The sequence below is a fragment of the Sardina pilchardus genome, chromosome 18 (genome assembly GCF_963854185.1).
Source record: "Sardina pilchardus chromosome 18, fSarPil1.1, whole genome shotgun sequence".
NCBI classification, from domain to species: domain Eukaryota; kingdom Metazoa; phylum Chordata; class Actinopteri; order Clupeiformes; family Clupeidae; genus Sardina; species Sardina pilchardus.
The window spans coordinates 22873201-22895700 of NC_085011.1; the positions used below are offsets into that span (position 1 = coordinate 22873201).

At 50.9% G+C, this 22500-nt stretch overlaps 1 protein-coding gene across 2 annotated transcripts in view; it reads right to left on the minus strand.

The window, feature by feature from the left end:
- meis1b (Meis homeobox 1 b) overlaps positions 1-22500 on the minus strand; it is a 77697-nt gene that overhangs the window by 25890 nt on the left and 29307 nt on the right. For both annotated transcript variants that reach the window (XM_062519258.1, XM_062519259.1), the window contains exon 8: positions 18780-18925. In XM_062519258.1, coding sequence (XP_062375242.1) covers positions 18780-18925 — 146 coding nt within the window. The remainder of the gene's footprint in view (positions 1-18779; positions 18926-22500) is intronic.

Sequence of the window (22500 nt, forward strand, 5' to 3'; positions counted from 1 at the left end):
CTCTCTCTCTCTCTCTCTCTCTCCCTCTCTCTCTCTCTCTCTCTGGATGAAAAAAAAAAACAGCCAGTGTCATCTGGGTCAGGTGTCCCACGCCCACACCTGCAGCCTACTAAAAAAAACTCACCTTTGTCTCCCTGGCAACAACGTGGTGTAATGTACACATGGGGAATGGGGGTGGGAGGGGCAGGTCAGCCTGACGTGAGTCACATATGCAGAATGACTTACAGTAGGTGGGCATTTGCTCTGGCATTAGGCAAAGGAGACAATGGAGACTCTGTGGCAATAACCTGGCAAGGGGGGAATCCATCCTGTGGCAATCGCGGCCTCCTCCCAACCACACTTCTCCTCCTTCCATAACTCTCTTCGAAAACACAGAAGCGGTCCTTCCACACACTTAAGAACTTGCTGACCTTGTTGTCACAGGAGAACCCAATGCAAATCGGAGAGTTCAAACGCAGGACTTTTCCAAGGCAGCTAAAGAACCTTTCAGGGTTCCACGTTGATGGCTTTTGAAAGGTTCTTAGGCATTCTTTTGCTGACTGCAGAAGGGTTCTCCTGGGAGGACAGGCCCAACACCCTTTCTTTCTCAGACTGCAGCTTTGATTCAAGGATGGTCCACCAAAGAGCCACGCAATTTCATGGCTGTTGACGGATCGGCTTTTATCAAAGCATTCCTGGGGCGTGTACTCCATGGGTTTGTTCAAGACGCGCTCCTCCGTCCAGAGTCACCAAACACCAAATTATCACGTTTCTGTCAAAACATTATGATTTAAGTTGCATTGTAAATGAGGCGGGGAGGCCCAAAAAATGGCTTTATATTGTTGCCTGCAAGAGATTTGGTATTTTTAATCCTTTTTGGCAGCCGCTGCGGGTGAGAAGTGCTTTCTCAGGCTCCGGCAAGGCTTCGGAGGGAAGGCAATAACATTGCAGACAAACAGATGGAAAATTTCGACGCATCCTCCCCCCTCTTTTCCCTCCGCCTATCTTAATGATATGTCTTGTCCAAATATACTACTCCTTTCATCAGAATTTCCACCCTTGTCTGCATTTGTGGATGCCAGGACAGCACTGTGCGCCCCGGTCCCTTTCTTCTCCGCTGTGTATCTTATCTACTGCACTCTCCCTCCCTCCCTCCCTACCTCGCTCACTCCCTCCCAGTTACTCATGTATGCATGTAAGTGTGTGTGTGTGTGTGTGTGTGTGTGAGAGAGAATGTGCTTGTGCCTATGTAAAGGCCTGTGAGTGTGTGTGCTTGCGTGCATGTCCATCTCTGCTCGTATGTGCATATGGGTGTGTGTGCGTGTGTGTGTGTGTGTGTGTGTGTGTGTGTGTGTGTGTGTGTGTGTAACAGAGCATCAATAACAGTCCCTCCCAGCTTGTCCTCCCCACTGACCTCGCCAGCTAGGGCAGCTCATGGCGGAGTGGAGAGGCGAACCCAGGGCCTATCACACAGATAAGGCAGGGAGAGGCTAGGGCCCCTCTCCAGCACCAGTGTCCCTGGCTAGCCCTGAGACACACACACACACACACACACACACACACACACACACACACACACACACACACACACACACACACACACACACATATGCACACACGTACACACGCCCACACACACACAAAGTTGTGCTGACCAACACACTGGAGTTATGCTCAATCGAAAACAAAACCTCTTCCAAGACCCCTCCTTCCCCCGATAACCCTGCCCGGGCTACCCAGAATGCACTGCTACTCCGAGCATGTTGGTTATAAAAGGGAAGAGTGAGAATCTGGAGCAAAGAGTGACCAGAGCAGCACAGATCATGTGAGACTCCTCTCTCTCTCTCCCCCACTCTCTCTCTCTCTCTCTCTCTCTCTCTCTCTCTCTGTCTCTCTCTCTCTCTCTATCTCTCGCTCAGATATTTGTGGATTGACAAGATCCCGAGAAGCAGTGAGGAGTAAAACAAAAGTGTTTTTGAAGAAGGGAGTGTGTGCATCTGGTGTGTTTTGAGGTTTTGGAGCGGGGCCCCGCGTGTCTGTGCCGGGCTGGGCCGAGGAGGAGGAGGAGGAGGAGGAGGAGGAGGAGCGCTCGGTCCGGTCGTGGCTTATCGCTCCTCGTGTTTGGGGCTCCTCTGGTTCACCGCGAGGGGATGGAGGAGTGTTTCAGAGGGAGAGTCTTTTATCTGTGCGCCATTCCAACCACCCACCCACACACACACACACCCACACACACACGCACGCACGCACGCACACACACACACACACACATGCACACACACACCCCAGCCATGCCCAGCCTCAGGCCAGTCCCCCACTCCACGACCCTGGGAAACAGCACCAGTGGGCATGGCAGAAAGACAGCCTCCAGTTTACTGATGGTGGATATCGCTCATTTCTCATCCTCTCTCTCTCTCTCTCTCTCTCTCTCTCATTCTCTGTATCCTTCTGTCTTAATAGTTCATTAGTATCAGGCAGCACAACCCCCAGCCCCTCTCAGTGCTCCCCAGACAAACACATGTGCTCACAAACACAAAAATACAGTTGAACATGCACACACACACACACACACACACACACACACACACACACACACACACACACACACACACACACACACACACACACGCTGCTGCTGCTGCTGCTGACTTCATTAGCTGCATTAGCATTCTGATCATTTTTCTATTTAAGGGAACGTTTCCCTGAATCCTGTGTGATTGGGATTAAAGAGGCTTTCCACACGAGATTAACTTCATAAAACGAGCGAGCTCTGGGAACACTGTTTACACCCCCCCTCCCCACACACACACACACGCACACACACACACATCCCTCTCAGAGCCTGACACACGGGAGACACTGGAGGAGTGCTTTGCCACTCGATCACAGCCTCAACCAGCCTGAGGGAGCCAGAGAAAGAGAGAGAGAGAGAAGGAGGAAGAGAGAGAGAGAGAGGATGAAGAGAGAGAAAAGGAGAGTGATATCTGCCTTGATATCTGCCGTGATTACAGCCAATCTGGAGTCTTATCGCACAGGATGCTGCATGGCACACATCCTCCTTTAACAGCCATCTCCATCCACTGCCAAGTCATGTAGCACCTAATGTGACATGCTTTTCAGTCAGGCATATTACGGACAGCCCAAGGTCACTAGTCCAGAGGCTTCCAGAGAGGGGAGAGAATGGAGGTGAGGTGCAGTGGTCTAGGGCAGAGGTGCTGTGTTAGCGGTAGCAGTAGCATTAGTGGTAGCAGCATTAGCGCTAGCCGCAGTAGCAGGAGTGAGCGTCTTTTTCAGCTCTGGCCGGGTCTCCCACTGCTGCCCCACCTCTGCATGTGCCAGAGCCCTAATCCCTATGGAAACCAAGCTGCCCTTCAGGAATGCCCGAGGCCTGATTCCGGCGGGCCTTTTTGGCCGAGGTGGCATCGGAGTATCATATCGACCCCCCCCCCTCTCTCCATCTAGCCAAGCTCACCGTTCCAACCCAGCCCAGCCCAGCGGGCCACCTGCCCCTCCCCAAGCGAGCAGAATCAATCTTCTTTTTGGGATGGCTCCTAAGTAAACAGGATTAAGATTGAAAGTTTACTCTTCCTACTGACTCCCCCGACTGGGCGAGTCTGCTCCGGGGGTTTTTAAGCGCTGTGCACACCAGCAGAGAGGAGTGTAGGCCTCAGACTTAGTTCCCAGTCTCTCTCTCTCTCTCTCTCTCTCTCTCTCTTTCTCTCTCTCTCTTTCTCTTTCTTTCTTTCCCTCTCTCTTCAGGCTAAGATAAAGCCAACCACCTACCAGCCACTGACAGGAGGAAAGGAGTGGGGAGGGAACCTCAAATATTTGGATAAGAATTCGCTGTTCCACTTGTACAACTAGCCGTTGTCTCGGTCTCAAAAGACAGGACTGTGCTGTGGTGCAACAGCCTTGTTTAAAACGCCTCTTGCTCTAAGGGACGTCAAGACAACACTGCTGTTTTTGTTGTGTATACTAAGATCAGTGGCAGCTCCCGAGGTATCCCTCAAGAGAGCAAATTGTAGCGGCAGGCCTAAGCCATCGCAAATTCCTTTTTCCGTGTAGGTGGCATAAATGGTTAGCCCCTGCCCTTCGTTAAGGAGCAAGACAGCCGGCTTTAGAAGAAAACAAAATTAAAAAGTGAGGAAGAGAGCTCGAGCAAGAGCAAGCCCGCCGCTTGAAAGAGAAAGACAACAAAACCAAAACAAAACAAAAGCCAGAGCTTTCCAAGCCCAATTTCCTCACATTTCTCTGGCAGTCGAAAATCTGAATCAACACAACAGATAAAAAAAGAAAGATCTTAGAGACATTGGGGGCGAAAAACAACTGCAGGCCAAAGTGTTTAAGATGCCCTATCTGTAGTGTGTGTGTGTGTGTGTGTGTGAAAGAGAGAGAGATTGAGCACGTGTATGTGAGAAAGAAAGACTGTGTATGTGTGTGTGTGTGTGCCTTCAGAGCAAACCTGAATGCTGAAGAACCCCTTTCAGTGAGCGCAAGCATTGCGAAGTTCACAACTAGTTAAACCAACACAAAGCCCCGACATGAATAATTCACATCGGCCGTTTTTAGAAAGCCTTGTTCTACAACGAGGAAAAAGCTGGAAAAATTTCACCCTTGGAAGCAATCCCCCCTACTCTCTCCCTCCCGTTTTTTTTTGTGTCATCTAATCTATCCCTGAGATATAAAAATCAGATATGCTCAATCTGGTATAAAGCACTTTAATTAGTCTCTTCCTGGTTTAAAAAACATCTTTTGTTGATTTAGAGGCAGAGGGTGCACCACGCTGCCGACGGGCACAGATACAACCCCCTTCGCTCGCGAGAGAGGGAGGGAGAGAGGGAGGGAGGGAGAGAGGGAGGCTGGAAACACAAGTGTGCAATTAAACGAGTGCCGTGCGGATTAGACAGCCGATCGGGGCCTATCAGAGGAAACCGATCTGCTCTGCAAAAGCATATAAGGCTCGATGATGAGACCCCTCTTTTGCAAATGAACGACGGAGGACATCGAGTCCACTGTATCTATGCACTGCGTGGTCGGCTGCGTATACCCACGCGGTGTATCGCATCGTCATGACAACGTACACACACGGCGAGATGGAGATGGGTGTATTTATAGAGGAGAACAGTAATGGAATCCAGGGGGGTGGCGTCTCTTCAGGTTGCGAGGGGTGAGCTCCAGGGGTGAGGGGTGGCCAAGGCTGTTCCCCTGACCCTTCGCCCCCGGGGCTGTGGTGCTGGAGGGGGGGGGGGGGGTGGGCAGAGGGGGTATATGAGGGGAGGAGCGGAGGCCTGCCCCTACCTCATTAGGGCTCCCACTTCAAGGGGAATGCGTGTTGTTCCACACCTGCTGTTCGAGTCGCACGGTAATAAGGCCACGGGTGGGGGGTAGGGGGTGTGACGAGGTGTGTGTGTGTGTGTGTGTGTGAGGTGAGAGTGAGTGTGAGCGTTTGTGTGTGTGTGTGTGAGAGAGAGAGGTGGCAGTGGTGGGCGGGTGGGGAGGTGGAGCTGCCCCCACATGCAAACAGTGACTGGGGTTTGTTGGACTGCAGCTGATGAGCCTGGGCTAATTCAGGGGTGATTATGTAGTTTACTGGACCACTAAACCTCTTTAAGCTGGTAATTACAGGCCTATTTGAGCGAGGGGCGGTGGTGGGGGTGGTTGGGGGGTGAAACATTCAAAAGCAATTCAGCCGCGCCGTGCTGGGTAACACCATGCCAGCCACAGCTGGAGGTGACGTGCCACTAAGGTGGGCAGGGAAGGGGGTTAACGACAGAGATGCCAGCGGGCAGAGGGGTAGGTACGGCTTCCCTGGCCTGTTTACCCTCCACTGGCCCTTCCCTGAAGACAACAAGGGGGGGGGGGGGGGGAGGTTCCGATGACCATGCAAAACCTTCACCCGTCACGGCCTTTTGAATTTGGTTACGGTGAGCGAGAGAAAAATAATAATTGTTGCTTTGGTTATTGTTGTTGAGTCGAGAGGAGGGAGGGAAAAAATGCAAAGCAGCAGCAGTAGCAGCAGCAGCAGCAGCAGCGCGAAAAGGTCCATTAGGGCACGCATGGGCACACAACCTGCTCGCCTAAACCACCTCCCTGTGCACAAACCGGGCTTGTAGCGATGCTGCCGAGGGGGTTGGGTGTGTGTGTGTGTCTGTGTGTCTGTGTGTGTGTGTGTGTGTGTGTGTGTGTGTGTGTGTGTGTCTGTGTGTCTGTGTGTGTGTGTCTGTGTGTGTGTGTGTGTCTGTGTGTGTCTGTGTGTGTGTGGAAAGGGGGGAGAACTCATGGTGCATTAAACGCTGAAGGAATCAGGTTACTCATATTGCACCTTGACCAGGGGAATCTATTCCATTTACTTTACTTTCAAGGAAATTATGCTTTAGTTAATGCCACTGAAATGTGATACTCAAAGGAAGCAATTTCGGGGACCACAGAAAATTCTAATAACCTGCGCGATATTATTATGTTATTATCATAATTACCCTTTTGCCCTCGCCATTTTAATTAATGCTCTCTGCAAGGGGCCTGAAGGGGAAGGGAAGCCTGGTCATGGTTGGGGAAAGTTAAAAGTAGGTAAAGGTATTTTACAATTGCTCCCTTATGCCTATTGCCTGCAAGGATAAAAAGAAAAGAGGACAGAGTCTGTGAGCAATGAATAGAGAGAATCATATCTCTCCCTCCCTCTCTTTCTCTCTGTCTTTCGTTCTCTCTCTCTCTCTTCCCCATCCTCCATGTGTCTCCACCCCTCCCCTTCCTTTCTCTTTCTGCCTGAGCACAAAGAAGGAGGGCCTTCTCCATCAGTGCACCATTTTTACAAATCGATGACTTAATCTGTCGTAACAAACAAGTGAGCACCACCTCCCCCCTTGCACACTCTCTCACACACACACACGCACACAAACACACACATTCATACATACACACACACACACAAGTCTACTTCCTCTAGTCACGCTGCTACACGAGAGCTTTAAAAAAAAAAAAAAAGGAGAGGAAGAAGACAGAAGAGCGAGAACACAGAGGTGACATCTCAACATCCTCCTGCCCTCCTTCCCCGACCGGCCATGTCTCAACCAACCCCCCCCCCCGCCAGCCCATAATAATAAAGGCCCACCGTCGCCACGGAGCTTGCTTATGGACAAGGGGCGACATCAGTAGAGCCCGGTGCCGAGGGGAGTCTCCCCCTCCTAGTCTCGTCTCTGGGGGGGAATACAGTGAAAGCAGCAGCAGGTATCTGAGAGCGTCGTTCATGCTTCCGTGCCCAATGCGCTCGCACCAGCACAGTGAAACATCATGTAAAGGGTCAGAAACGGAAAGGTCAATGGTCATCAGTGGTGGAGAGGGGGAAAAATAGACTCCTACTCTCAGTTTCCTGACCCCCCCTCCTTTTTTAGGATTGTCTAAGACGTGAGATTGTTTAAGAGTGAAAAAGTGTCGTCCCTCTCGCCGTTTTTGTTGTTGTTGTGTGGAAATCAATGGTGGCAGAGGAGGCTCAGGTGCTTTTTTGGTGCGTTTCAGAAAAAAAGGGGTCAAGGATTCCGCACGGCCGCCACCACTGCCATCACCGCCACGCCAAGCTCCATTTAACAATCCGTGGCCCTCACAGCTGACGGCACAAAATCATTTAATTTATCGCTCGTCGAAGATTGGGGTAGGGGGGTGAGGGGGGGGTTGGGTTAATGACAGGCCACACAGAATCTAGCGCCACCCGGATGAGAGGAGGTTTCATTTCGTGTACTTGTTTGTTGCCAGTGTCATGTTTTTTTGTTGTTGTTGTTTTGGTCTTTTAAAAAAGACCACCCAAATGTTTTTTAGCGAGTTGACAAAAAAAATAACACCGGGAGGGAGGCAGGGAGGGAGGCAGGGAGTCAAAGGAAACCACACTGCACCAGCATGGGTTGGGTGTGCCTGATACTGAGGGTACTGGGTGGGGGCTTATTTTGGAGACACATTGTGGAGGGGAGCCATTGTTGAATGACTGGTAAAGAGAGAGAGTGAGAGAGAGAGCGAATGAGAGAATGCGAGAGAAGGAGAGAGAGAGAGAGAGAATGAGAGAGGAGAGAGAGAGAGAGAGAGAGAGAGAGAGAGAGAGAGAGAGAGAGAGAGAGAGAGAGAGAGAGAGAAAAGAGCAGTGACTCATGCCAAGCCTTCCTGTAGGTCCGTTTGTCCCGCAGATGAAAAAGCACCCTGGGCCGGGAGCATCACGCATGGGCAAGATTGCAAGCAAGGAGGAACGGAGTTGATAAATTAGTTCAGTGAACGTGCAAACTGATTACAGCATCACTACGCACCATATATTCCATCAGGCACACACTCTTTCCTTTGTACGTTCTCTCTCTCATTCCCTCTCTTTCACACACACACACACACACACACACACACACACACACACACACACAGATACATAAACACACATGGACCCAGTAAAAAACATACAGGGAAACACAGAAAGCTAAGATACATATATCTATATCTACATAATATAGAAAGCCAAACAACAAACACATTCTTGCATACACACACACACAAACACACACACACACACACACACACACACACACACACACACACACACACACACACACACACTAACCCAAGAGTATCTGGGGCAAACTGCTGAAGCGGTGCAGTGTGGGGGAACGATCTGCAGTTGCTGTAAGTAAAACGTATTGAGCTGCTGACTACAGGCGGAAAGATCCCCCAGCACTGCAGATTACAGCATATCCACGGCCCTCTCCCTCTCTCTCTCTCACTCATACACACATGCACCAACACACACACACACACACACACACACACACACACACACACACACACACACACACACACACACACACACACACAAAATTCTTCAGTCTGAAGCTGCACACATATACCCATACACACACACACACACACACACACACACACACGGACACACACTCCCTCGTTTTTAGTCCGAGGCTGAAACCTGAACTACTCTAAGCTAAAGTGGAGCAGTCAGAAGATTAGCACCATGAGGGGGGCAACGCCATGAGGGGACCTTCAGCCTCCTTCCTTCCCCCAGCCGCTCGGCTCCCCTGCCTCTGGCCCGCTAAGCGGACCTTTTGCTTGGCTCTGCATGTTCCTGGCTGAATCCAAACAAAATGATTAGGCCCACTGTAAAGATTACGGCGATGTGTGTAAGAGTATCGAGCCCCAGTGTGCAGGCGGAGGAAGATCGGCTTTGCTGAGGTTAGTGGCACAGAGCAGAGAGCCGCTGCCTCTTACCAGGAACACTCGCGACGACCTAAAACCTCCCGACGCGGGGGAGACCCAAGATGGCCACTCGCTTTTGATAGCACTCTGTCTTACTCTTCCTCTCTTTTCTCCATCTCACTCTCTTTCCCCTCTTCTCTCTCTCCCCTTCTCTCTTGGTCCCTCCTGTGCTGTCTATCACTCCCTGGCTCACTCTACAGCATTACAATATTGCTATATGTACAAGGGGGCCTGACACCTTGCATTAGAATTGATCGCTCTCTCTCTCTTTTCTCTCTCTCTCTCTCTCTCTCTCTCTCTCTCTCTCTCTCTCTCTCTCTCTCTCTCTCTCTCTCTCTCTCTCTCTCTCCCCTCTACTCAGATTGACACCCCCTGTTCCTACGTAGAAGCTGGCAGCGCCCACACCACATCCAGGGCCCGAGTTCACCCCTGCGGAGGGCAGCCAATGCCCGCAGTCTGACTGAGGCTTTTATTGGGATTCGCACAGAATCTCGAGCCGCTCAGCGAAAGCTAGCCGGTGTGGTTTCACACGTACGGGACGGTGCCAGGGCTTGTTTCGAGCGCCGTGGCCAGCCAAATGAGGTTACCCCGGGCAAGTGCGGACAACAAAAAAAAAAAAAAGAGAAAACATAAATGCCATTGGCCGCCGCTTGCCCCTGCTAGCCATTCACACCCGGACGCTAATGAAATATAATAGCAGCATGATATATACAGTGCCAGCACAGGGCCATATTGGCTTCGAACTGACAGGCCAATGAAACCGCATATCCTCTGCTGACGGCATTAACGAGCGATCTGGGGAGATTGGTGTGTGTGTGTGTGTGTGTGTGTGTGTGTATGGGGGGGGCTGGACCTGGATTTCCGTGAGCAGGCTGCCCACCTGCTTGCCTGCGTGAAAAGCTGGCCCACCCTCGGGTCCTCACGGCAGCAGCTCCAGGTGACCCCACGGGCCACTTTATAAAGTTCTCACGTCCACCCGGTCTGCGGGTCGGGCGCGCAAGTGGACAAGGACGTGTGTCTGCTGTCAGTGGAGTAGGGCCTGGACGTTCCTGTCCAACGCTCCCCCCCAGCCCCCACCCCCCCAACCCAGCAGTCAGTCGGCCATTTTGGTGGTGGTGGTGGTAGTGAGGTTCAGAGTTCACACGGATTAAAAGTTAACTGCCCTTCAGGGATGGTAAAGAGGAGAAGGGGAAACTAAAATAAAAAAGTAGACAAGCTCTGGTAAAGAAGAAAGAGAAGAGTCGAGGGAGAGAGGAAGAGAGGGAAACGGACAAAGGGCAGGTGGGGGGGAACTCGTCTCTGCGATGGAGTCTAATCATACAGAGCAGCAGACATTGGGGACACTGGCGCTTGATGAGGTGCTCGAAGAAAAGAGCTTCTCCCTCTCTCTTTCTCTTTCTCTTTCTCTCCTCTCTTTCTCCTTCCCCCTCCCTCCCTCCCTCTCTCCTTCCCTGCCTTCATCAATCATGGCACAGATGGCCTCTCAAAGCCCCATGTCAGGAGTGGCAGAGAGGCGTCCATCCGCCCTTCCCTCCACCATGTGGAGGCTGCCAATTCAATCCATTCTACCCAACAGAAACCAATGCCTTTTACCCTGTCAGGCTGGAAGGCTTGCCAATGATGGATATACACACGTCTCTCTCTCTCTTCCTCTCTCTTTCACTCTCTCTCTCTCTCTTTCTTTCTCTCTCTCTCTCTCTCACTCTCTCTCTCACTCTCTCTCTCTCTCTCTCTCTCTCTCTCTCTCTCTCTCTGGAGGGGGGCAGGGGGTGGGGTGAAGAAGGCATCTATCCACAAAGACATGCCCCCAAAGAGCTGGCTGCCTAAGGTCCCTTGGGCCTGTCAGTGGGGTAATTGATGATGTTTTCATTACAAGGTGTGGGAGCTCAGGGGGGTGTTGGGGGGCGTAGGGGAGAGGGGGGGGTATCTTCGGGTGGAGGGTGGGGGGTGGTATCTTCACTCAATGGCCCAATGCTGCAAGATTGACTCAGCTGCTCGTAGTCAGACACTAGACGTTTATAACACACATCAAGTCGTAGCTGCCAAATGTCCATCACACACACACACACACACACACACAAACTTTTTCTCACTGTTTCTGTATCACCCTTGCCTACTCTTTCTCTGCTTGGTGGCCCTCTTTCTAAGATAAACATTACAGCCAAAACTGAAAAGAGAAAAAAAACCATCAAAACAGCTGAGAGTAGAGTCGGTCAACTATGACAAACAGAAAGTAAAAACAGAACGGGGAAGCACACACACACACACACACACACACACACAAACACTCAGCTTTATCGGGTAGACTCAGACAACCTCAGTCTCTCTCTCTCTTTATTCCAGTCCACCATCTCTTCCTCATTCTTGTCCTTTCTTTATTTTCCTCCTCTGGAGTCTCATGGTTTGAGGCCAGGGCAAGCCGTTTGATACGCGCCGTTTGAAAATCCCTTTAAGCTTTTAATTCTGTGGCGCCTCCGCTGCTGCCCACTTAGATGAAATTAAGAAATAACCAGAGACCTCAGGCTACTAAATTGAATTTACAAATATTAATCTGAATGGACTTTTTTTGCCCTTGTCACACATGAATGAGTGAGTGAACGAGAAGACAAGAGACAATGCGCACACTTAGAACTCCGGGCCACTTCTAGGAGTCTTTTCTCTCTCTCTCTTTTTCTGTCTCTTTTTTCTTCTGCCTCTCTTCTTCTTTCTCTACTTCTGATTATATTGCTCTTTTCGTCCAACAGGCACACACACAGACACAGACAAACACACACACACACACACACACACACACACACACACACACACACACACATAAACACACACACAAACACACACACACAGGCACGTTCTTTTGATTTAAATGGATGCTGGTTGGTGGAATCTATCTCTCTCCAGGGGTTCTGGACGGAGAGTCGGACTCCGGAACATCCAGGACCGGGCGAGCCAATAGGTGGGGGAGCCTCCCCCCCGTCAGGCCAGTGAGCAGCAGCAGCAGCAGCCTGGCGTGCCAGGGTTGCCATGGGTGATCAGTGCGCTGACATCCCGGCGCTCCGGCAATAAACAGCCGGTGACTAATGGCATGCGAGGCCCAGGCGACCCCTGACCCCTGATGGCCCGGACGGGGCTCTTTTTTGACGAGGCCATTCATGGCGGCATTCGGCAGGCTAACTGCTACCATGCCTGAACTTTGTTTACGAGGGCGTCCGTCTTCCTGACTCCACCGAGCCACGCGGGAACCCCTGGTGCCACATGGAGGACGAGAGGAAGAGGGGAGGAGGGGGGGGGGGGGGGAAGAAAAGAAGAAAAAGAAAAAAAAAGAGGAGAAGAAAAAAAACGTTGTCCATGTTCAAGCAGTACAAAATGGCAGCAAAAAAAGGTGGGGGGGGCAACTTCGGTGTAGTTTATAGCTGAGCAAGAAAGTGAAATGTTTCACTTTGAAAAGATTCTCGCGTGGATGACGGCAGCGCAAGAGAGCGGAGGCTGAGGCTGAGGCTGAGGCTGAGGCCTTCGCCTGCCTCCCATCCCTGCTCTCTCTATAGGGGACAGGGAATTTTGCTGGAGGCAGTTTCAACGGCAGAGGACAAAGATGTGGAGCACAGGCACACACACACACACACACACACACACACACACACATACACACACACACACACACACACACTCACCCGTGCTCACACTTATCTCATGGGGTCGCTGCTATTTGGGTCTGTGATGACCCGAGCCTCTCTGAGCGAGCTTACGCAGAGGACGGGCGCGGAGGAGCGGAGGAGTGGACGGGCAGTGGGTGACCGCAGCTTCTTTTTTTTGTGCGACACCCCAACACGCCATTGACGACATGTGCCGTGGCATGCTGCTGCCATGGCAACGTGACGGACAGGTCTGATTGGCACGGCTGCTCCAGCGGAGGCTGGCGCGATGCTGCTGCTGCAGTCTCCAGCCACACAAACAATACAACTCATAAATTCAGGTAACCCCCACAGCTAGGGATTGCATACTGTTATCCCATCCAGGCCCACTGCAGGGGAGGCTGGACTTGAACTCCTCTTAAGGAAGTGAAGTGAGGTGGACATGATGCATAAGAAAGTACAACGCTGACTAATACCCTCGACTGTTTTAAAAGGCGAATGAGGCACTGGGACGGGCCCTCTCTCTCTCTCTCTCTCTCTCAGAGGTCAGTGCAGGGCTTTGAGCTTGTGTGCTTTTTTAAGGCAAAATCTCCAGAAATCCAGGCACCCCATCAAGTAAAAAGCCCGGCAAGCTTTCCAAGGTTTAATGTGTGGAGAGGTCATATGCTGAACATCTGTAATTCGTCCGGGCTAGCTAAAAAGCTAGAAAGCACAAGCACAGCCGGTGAGTGAGAAAATAAATAAATTAAAAAAAACTAATTTCTGTCCGCAACTTCAGCCTTAAGATTGCACCAGTGGAACATATTCACCCAGATTCCCCTCAAAACAGGGCACAGTACCCCCACCCAACCCCCCCACCCCCACAACATCAACCCACACCAGTTCTTTTTCTTCTCCTGCCCAACCCTCGGCTCTGGATTCTTGGGCGACCTCGAGCCCAGGGCCCTCTACGCGGTTGAGCTCAGAGAGTGCAGAAATGAGTTATAGCACTTTTCACACCTGTTTCTGCTCAAGACGCTGCTGCACCAAGACGTTTTTTCCCCTCCCTCCCTCTCACTCCCTCACTCTCTCTTTCTCTCTTTCCCTCTCTCCTTCTCTCCTTTTCTATCAGTCTCTCACTTTTTTGCACATTGTGCTTTCAGGGGTAAAAGAGCAGCACCAGCATTGTTACATCTGTACGCAAAAGGGCGCTAAATTAGAACCTAATTGCATTAACAGGGATTATGCCTTCCAGTAGACATTTTTTTTAACCCCCCCCCCCCCCCCCCCCTTCTCTCAACATGAACACTGTATTAAATGAGGAGAGAAAAAAACTCAAGAGAAGGGGTTAGAGAGAAATGCACGTTGTGTGCTGCGGTTGCACTTTTATGGGCTGTGACTGGGGCTCCCCCCTGCTCCAACAGCTCTGTGTACAAATAAGAGGAGGAAGCCGCTCGCCTCTGTGCCAGCCTAGTATTCCTGTTGGTCCAAGGGAGGGGGGGAAAAAAGGAAAAAAAGGAGAAAAAAAGAAGAAAAAAATAGCAAAGGGCCTCCTTATGGTGTCTGCATGGCAACAATATGAAGCCCTGGATTTCATCTAATTACTCTATCACATAATTTTGCAAATTGCCTTTTCATTGGGGAACAGAGTGCAAAGCACTGGCACAGTGGGAATTCGGGCAATGGCTTTCATTTACTACTCGTTTCTTGTTAAATTAAACAAGAAAATACCATTTGTGAGAAGAGGGTGGAAATCAGGAGGGAGGAGGAGGAGGAGGAGGAGGAGGAGAAGGAGGAGGAGGAGGACGACGAGGTGGAGGAGGAGGAGGAGGAGGAGGAGGAGTGGGAGAGTAGAGGGAAAAAAAGAGTCCAATTACACGGCAGAGGAGAAGGGAAGGGAGCAGGGTGCCCATGCATTTCTCTCCAGGACGCCTGGCACAATCCCACCATTTTTTCCCCTTTTCTGTTTCTGGTCAGATGAACAGAACCAACAACAGTCAGAGGAAGAAGACGAAGAAAAAAGAACAACACTGAGCTAACAGGGGAAAAAGAACAACACTGAGCTAACTGGGGGGAAAAAAAGTTTCAGGGTCTTTTTTTGTTGCTGTTGTTGTTTTTCTTACCTCACCGCAAGTTTATTGCATTGCGTTCACACCAGCACTTTACAGCATTCTGAAACACCCATGCGTGGAAGAGTAATTAGCTAAGTTCTTTTGTTTATTTCCGCAGTTTTTTATACTCTCTCCCCCCCCCCCCCCACACACACACACACACACACTTAGCTCCCCCCACACACGCCCCTCACGCTCTCTCTCTCTCTCTCTCTCTCCCATTCTTTTAACACGGGCGCCTGCAAATAGTTTCTATTCACTTGCTGTGCAACACCATCAACAATGCAGCGGCGAGACCGAATGCCGAGTGTGGAGATTTTCATCAATAGTTAATGTTTACAGCAACACGAAAAACACAAATGTGAAACACGCGCGCAACAGAGCAACTCTCCGAAGAGCCGTAAGAGTCTGCCGGCTGTTCAGGATCGTTTCGACCTCTATCTCTCCCCTGCTGCGGGAAAAGTGTTTTTCGCTCTCCCACTCTCTCTTTCTCTCTTTCTTTCTCTCTGTCTCTTTGTCCCACCATATTGCGCGCTGTAGTAATCTCAGGCATCCACCCTCCTTCCCCTTCCGCCTCTGCACAATGGCTGCTCTGGTTCCTCCCGAAGAATTCTGGGTAAATGCCTGACTGCTGGACGACGCACAAATGCGTGAGCATGTGTGTGTGTGGGGGGGGGCGGGTGGTGGTGGTGGTGTATGTGTGTGTGGGGGGGTGGAGACGGGTGGGAGGAGGCAGTGGTTGGAACAGGTAGCTTGGGTATCACTTCCAAAACGATTCTGACAAAAACGAATCCGACCAAGGTTCTGTGCCAGAGACTGGAGAACCCCTCTTTCCTTATCCACCTCTCTCTCTCTCTTGCTCTCTCTCTCTCTCTCTCTCTCTCTCTCTCTCTCTCTCTCTCTCTCTCTCTCTCTCTCTCTCTCTCTTACTCTCACTTGTCCTTCTTTCTCTTCCAATTCTCCCCCCACACACACCCAGAAAAAGCAGCTATCGTCTTACAGTCTGTTTGCGAGGGCCGCTAATTACGATGCTGTTTATCTGCAAGGACCAGGCTGGGCGCCCCAGTCCTCACACCCTGCACTCTGTTGATTTAACACAAGAGGGACATCAGATGTTCACTTGTGACTCATCTCATCTCCCAGCCCTTTCTCTCTCTCTCCCTCTTTCCTTCCTTCTCTCTCCTTCTCTCTCTCCCTCTTTCATTCCTCTCTCTCTCTCTCTCTCTCTCTCGCGCGCGCACTCTCTCTCTGTGTCTGTTCGAGGCCCTGACAAGACTGTTAATGCTCCCCCCAGCCAAAGGGAGAGATGGGGACAGAAGGCTGCGGCAGCCTCATTGTCCACTGGGTCAGTCGACCGTGCCTCACGTGCTGGTTGTTGTTTTGTTCGTCACACAAATGCTCCGGCTTTTAGGGAGCCGGGCGCAAGGAGCGACTGAAATGAGTCTAATTCTCCAGACTGAGCCCGTAGCAGAGAACGAGAGAGAGAGGGAGAGAGAGGCATAGGGAAAGAGAGAGAGAGAGAGAGAAAGAAAGAGAGAAAGAGAGAGAGAGAGAGTGAGCAGGACTCTTTTACAGAGCAGAGTGGTTTCTGCCAGGCTCCCCTCTCTGCACAGTCACCCTTTTGGCAGCCGTTCAGTTCCAGGTTATTGGGCTTAGTCCCTCATTCTCTCTCCCTCCTTTGCTCTTCCTTTCCCCATCCACATTTCTCTTCCCCCCATCACCCCTCACCCAACCCCTTCTCCTAATTCACAATTCAGATTCTGAGTCTTTCCTACAGTCTATCTCAGTCTCTCTTTTTCTCTCTCTCCCTCCTTTCCTCACCCACTCTCTCTCTCTCTCTCTCTCTCTCTCTCTTTCTCTCTGTCTCTCTTCACTCCCTCTCTCTCAGGCTCCTGTGGCTGTGGGCTAGTTGTTGGCAGAGTGTCTGCCAACCCGCCAGGCTCTCCTGATTTAGCTGCTCAGCTCTTGCACCCAAACCCAGCGACTCAAACCTACGAACAGCCTGCTCTCAGAGCACACTGCAATTGGCCAGAGACAGACAGAGGGAGGAAGAGAGAGAAAGAGGGAGAAAGAGAGGAAGAAAGAAAGAAAGAGAGAGAGGGAGAGAGAGAGATGGGTCAGAGCACTGGGTTCTGGCTTGGGTCCTCTCGTCGACCTCCCCTCGTCTGCTCTCCCTCACCACCGTCACTGATAGCACCGGTCAGTGACTCACAGAGCTCGCAGCTAATGTAACCCTTATGATGCCTGTGACTGAGTGTGTGGTGTGTGTGTGTGTGTGTGTGTGTGTGCGCGTGTGTGCGTGTGTGTGTGCGCGTGTGTGTGCGCGTGTGCGAGTGTGTATGTGTGGCGAGTGGACTCTCTTTACACACCTTCCCTCCTGAGGCCCCATGGAGAGCGAGTGTGTGTGTCCATGGCAGGGAGGGTGAGGGGGCCCAGGGGCATCTGGGGGTTTCTGGCGGGGGTGGAAGAGGGGGGGGGTGCAGGGTGTGCATGGGGGTAGTTACTGTGGCACAGATGTGAAGCAGAGGGGTGCACATGTGGGGGCATATGTTTGGGAATGATCAAATGGGTTCTCTCTCTCCTTCCCTCCACAGTTTGGTTAGAAACACATTTCCTCCCTGCACCCGAGATCAAATGAACAGTAACACTAATCTCTGTTTTCGGTGCGCGAGGATCAAACGCGAAATGGCAGACTGCTGGAATTTGTATCACTGGATGTTTACAAAATATCAGGGTCCACCACCTGTTAATTAGAGGTGTATTTCCAGTCTTTGTTTATGTGTGCAAGCATGCATGTGTGTGGATATTTGGTATTCATGTGTATGTGTCTTTGTGTTTGTGTGGGTGGGTGTGTGCGTGCGTGTGTTTGTGTGTGTATTTCCTCCTGAGTTACACAACTCAGTTTACCCCCAGCAATACTGTCCAAGTGTGCCGTTAATAGAGTCAGCAGTGCTGATTGGTAAAGATAAGTGGTGGCTTTACGGCATGTCAAACTTAAATTACTTTGTGGTGACTGAAATAGAGGAACTGCAATCCATCAAATGCCAGAGGAAGAGCAGACCACATCAATGCTCTTGTTGTCTCTTTGGCAGGTGGTGGTGGTGGGAGGGGAGGGGGGTGAACCGCACACTCGATATTGGAGCCGCTGTTCCTCAAATGCTGCGTCTCGTGGCAGCCACGCTAAAGCTAGGCTAAGCTAAGCGTTGTTAATCGCTAATGTTTGTTCTCAATGCTAAAGTTGATATGCAAAAAGCTATCGCTGGCACTCTTCTGTGTCTCATGTATCTCATGCCAACATGCTCTCTCTCTCATTCTCTCTCTCTCTCATTCTCTGTCCCTCACTCTCTGTTCATTAGCATGTGTTAGTTTTCCTCCAGAGAACGATGAGCTATCACAGAGTACACTAGAGAGGCCTTGAGGATCATTAAATCTCATCACTCAAATAAAACTTTAGATCAGGGTCGAGGTATGGGGGTATGTGTGGGGTGTGTATATATATGTCTGTGCAAGAGAGAGATTGAGCGTGAGAGAGAGAGAGTGTGTGTGTGTGTGTGTGTGTGTGTGTGTGTGTGTGTTATCAGAGCATTTCTCTTAATAACGCTCATCTCTCCATAACATTCATCTTAAGCCAGAGGCAGTTTCTAGCTCCCCAACTTTCAAAACCGTCACGTTTCAACAGATGAGGGAGAGAGGGAAAGAAGTGCTCCGGTGTCCACAGACTACCAATTCAGCACTCATTTGAAGCGGTATCTTCAGAGCAAGCTGGCACCATCATAAGTTGGCAAGACAGCCCGACTTGACTTCCATCGACAAAAAAGACAGGTAGGCGGGTAGCACGGTATGCTGAACTCACCGTCAAGTGCTGGAAGAGCCATGCCCGCATGATGTTGGTGGCGACTTTCGGGAAGATGCCCCTCTTTTTGTTGCGTTTCTTCTCTTTGTCTGGGTCGTCGTCGTCCCCTGTGCTGGGAGAGGCAACGCTGTTGTCCAGGACGTCACCTATCGAGACACAGGCACAGGACAAGAGGAGGGTTAGCACAGCACAGGCCTGGTTAGCACTCAGCTATGCCGTTCTCTCATTCAGCTGTGATAGACACACATAGGCACAGGCATCCACCTACACAAGCGTGCACGCACGCACGCACGCGCGCGCACACACACACACAGGCACACACACACAGGCACACACACACACACACATTTAACTCAACACAAACAGATACAAACACATGCAAACTCAGAGAGCCTGCTTTTCATACAATGTGGGTGAGAGCAACAATGCTGCTATGATACGCCTGGGATACGGCAGCGCCGAATGCATTCATCTTTAATACTTTCATAAATAACCTTTTTTCCCCCATTCTCCTGCGCCCACAGCGCTCGCGAGCAAAGGGGGAGAAGGCGCCGTAGTGAAAGAGAAGAAAAAGGAGGATGCGAAGAAGGAAAGGGGAGAGAGAAAGAGGAGAAAGGGGAGCACAAAGGAGTTGTAAGGTGGCATTCTCACCCACTCGTCTATGTAGTGCTCTGAGTCACCAAAGAAATGAAAATGACAGCGAGATTTAGCCTTTATTATCCTAAGGGGGGGGAAATATTTATTGAAGCTTGCCCTGGGTATACCTCAGGTGGGGGTGGGGGGGTGGGGGTGGGGGTGCAGAGAGGAGGGGGGGGGGTGTTACACAGCATTACAAAAGGGGAGAGGAGGGGGCGTATACAGCTCCCACACAAATAGATGCCTTTTCAAAAACCAGCAGCATTTTAATGACAATGCTTCATGGGTGCTTACAGCAACCTGTGGGCGCTCGATAAGGCTTCATTAGCGGCCCTTGAGCAAACCAGGGTAGAGAGGCAGAGAGGGAGAGAAAGGGAGACAGAGGAAGTGAGAGGGGAGAGGGCTTAGCTCGCTTTCTGAACTGGGGGGGGGGGGGGGGGGTGACTGTACTCAGGGCCCAACTGTGCCACCGATGAATGCAGGGAGAATAGACGCCACACACTGTCTTATTTATAACCACCCCAATTATGCCCGAGTGCTTTCTATGATTCAAGTCTCGCTCTATCCCTGCCTCGAAGAAATAGGAGAAGAGTCACCGTGCGCGTGAAGGAGGCCGCTTTTCATAATTGCTATTATCATAATTCAAGAAAAGCATCAATCCTGGGCCCCCGATGAAATAATAAATCATAAAAGAAACATGAGACAGGTAAACAAGCGCACAGTGCTGGATATTTCAATGGGATAACTCACTTTTGTCTGCTTGTTTCTGTAGCTCTGGGACCAAAGCCCGGGAGCGGTGTGGGGGAAACTGTTTTTTGATTGATTACGCATAAAGCCACTCACAGGCCTGATGCTATTCAGAGCGCCCAGGTACAGATAACTGCATTTCGACTCCTCTCTTTCGGCTCGGATATTTTTGGGGGTATTGGGGTGAGGGGGGGGGGGGGGTGGGGGTGGGGGACACAAGGCTTCTGCATAAGCCCCGATTCATTGATAATTAATGGAAATGTCAGCGGTAATCCAGTTGAAGATAACTTTTTTCCCAGCTTTGCGCATCAATGGAATAATCAAGGCCCTAAAACAGTCTTTGCTCCCGATTACCTCAGGCAAAAGAATTCCTGAAAGCATGCCTTGAGGGCACCTGAATTATATACGCCATTAGGAGAGAGCAGGCTCTACATTCCATATAAAACACTCAGCCAGCGCTTTTTCTTCTCAGCCTAGCCTCACTCGCTCACTCGCTCCGAGACACGGCCAAGCTCCAAGAGCAGCGAGGAGAAGAGAGAGAGGAGAGAGGAGATTTCTCTAAAGTGAAGACTTATGTAGATACACAGCAGCGAGGGGCTTTTCAAACAAGGCGACGGCTAGAGAAACTGCCCCCGAAAAAGAGCTGATACCAAAGACACACACACACACACACACACACACATTTATACAAAACCAATGAAAAGGCTGCTTTGATTGCATCATCAACTAATGCCAAAAACATCCCCTTGCCTTAGAAAAGAGTTTGTCCTTCCTACTGTTTTTAGGCAAATAGACCCACTCCGCTCCCATCTGGGGGGAAAATGGGACCGCTGGTTTGTAATCTTAGACAAGATTTTCATTGGAAGCAAATGCTCTCAATCCGGTGTAAAGACCAGTTCATGTTCAGCAAAGCTTAAAATAATAAACCCAGGGCTCGTCCCATGCGAGTTAGGAAAACAGAAGCAAACACGGGATATCAGGACAGAAGAGGGAGAGAGAGAGATAGAGAGAGAGAGAAAGAGAGAAAGAGAGAGAGAGATGTGAGGGGGTGGAGAGAGGCAGTCTAGGGTGAACTCTGTTGTATGCTTGTTTTCCTTGGGCTTCCCTCGCTCTCCTCTCCTCTCTCTCGCCTTATGATGATGTTTAACCTCATTCCCTCAATATTTCTGTTTGAGGCTGACCCCTCCGATGTGAACTCTTAAAGAGAGGGAGGAGAGAGAGGTGAAGGGGGAGCAGAGACAGAGCCGTCAATTTTATTGGCATTTCCATTTTCGCTGCAATTTGATACCGATCACCTCCATGAGGTCTGGGGCTAATTTCTCCTCCTCTCTCCCTCCAGCCCCTCCTCCCCTCCCTCTTTCCTCTCTCTCTCTCTCTCTCTCTCTCTCTCTCTCTCTCTCTCTCTCTCTCTCTCTTTTCTGTTTCCTCCTTTTATCCTCAATGGCGGTGATAGAGGCTGAAAAGCGCACGGCCACCGGTCAGGCACATTCGGAACCCGCCAACCCCTGAGTGCCGTGGTCAAAATGTCAGCGGCGGCGACCGCGTGTTGTCCCCAGCCCCGGCCCTCTCTACCAGCTACCGCCACCCGAATAAAAGGCGAGTCTGAAAGGGTGGAAATAATCATAAAAATGATGCTAGTCCATAAACAAGCTCTCAGCCTCATTAGTCCAGCAGCAGGCTCCACCGGCAGATTTATGCTCGATTTTTTTTTTCTTTTTTTCTTCTTCTTTTTTTTTTTTTTTTCTCGCTGATGCCATGAGGAAATGCCACAGGCGAGCTGGGCCCGGCTGCTAATGGTTTATGACAGCGTCTTAGCAACTAGTGCGAAGGGGGTGTGCTGTGTGTGCCGCAGTGCTGGCCGGCCAGCGAGAGCCAAAATGTCATCTCATGTGCCCATGTGTGGCGGAGCCTATGTGGCAATTAGAGGGCCGGCCAGCGACTGGAGCAGGCCACGGGCTCAGGGAGATGCCCTGCGGCTAACCGGGGAGAGAATTTTTTATGACCCTCCTCACACGGGGCCCCGCATCGCCCCTGTGCACAAATCAGGTTAGTGCTTCTCTCCAGCCCACACTGCCTCCATCCTCCCCACGCCACCTCCACCTCCACCTCCACCTCCAGCTCCAGCAGCCGCAGCAGCAGCAGCAGCAGCAGCCCAACCAGACCAGCAGTTTCCTTTGTCAAGGAGACATCGCTAGCTGCCACTGCACGTCCTCCATTCACTCCCCTATTCTCTTTTCCTCTTCTTTTCTTCTTGGCTGGCTCCTTTTGTCTTTCTCTGTCTCTCTCTATCTCTCTCTCACACTCACTCTCTCTCTTGTCCTCTCTCTCTCTCTCTGGC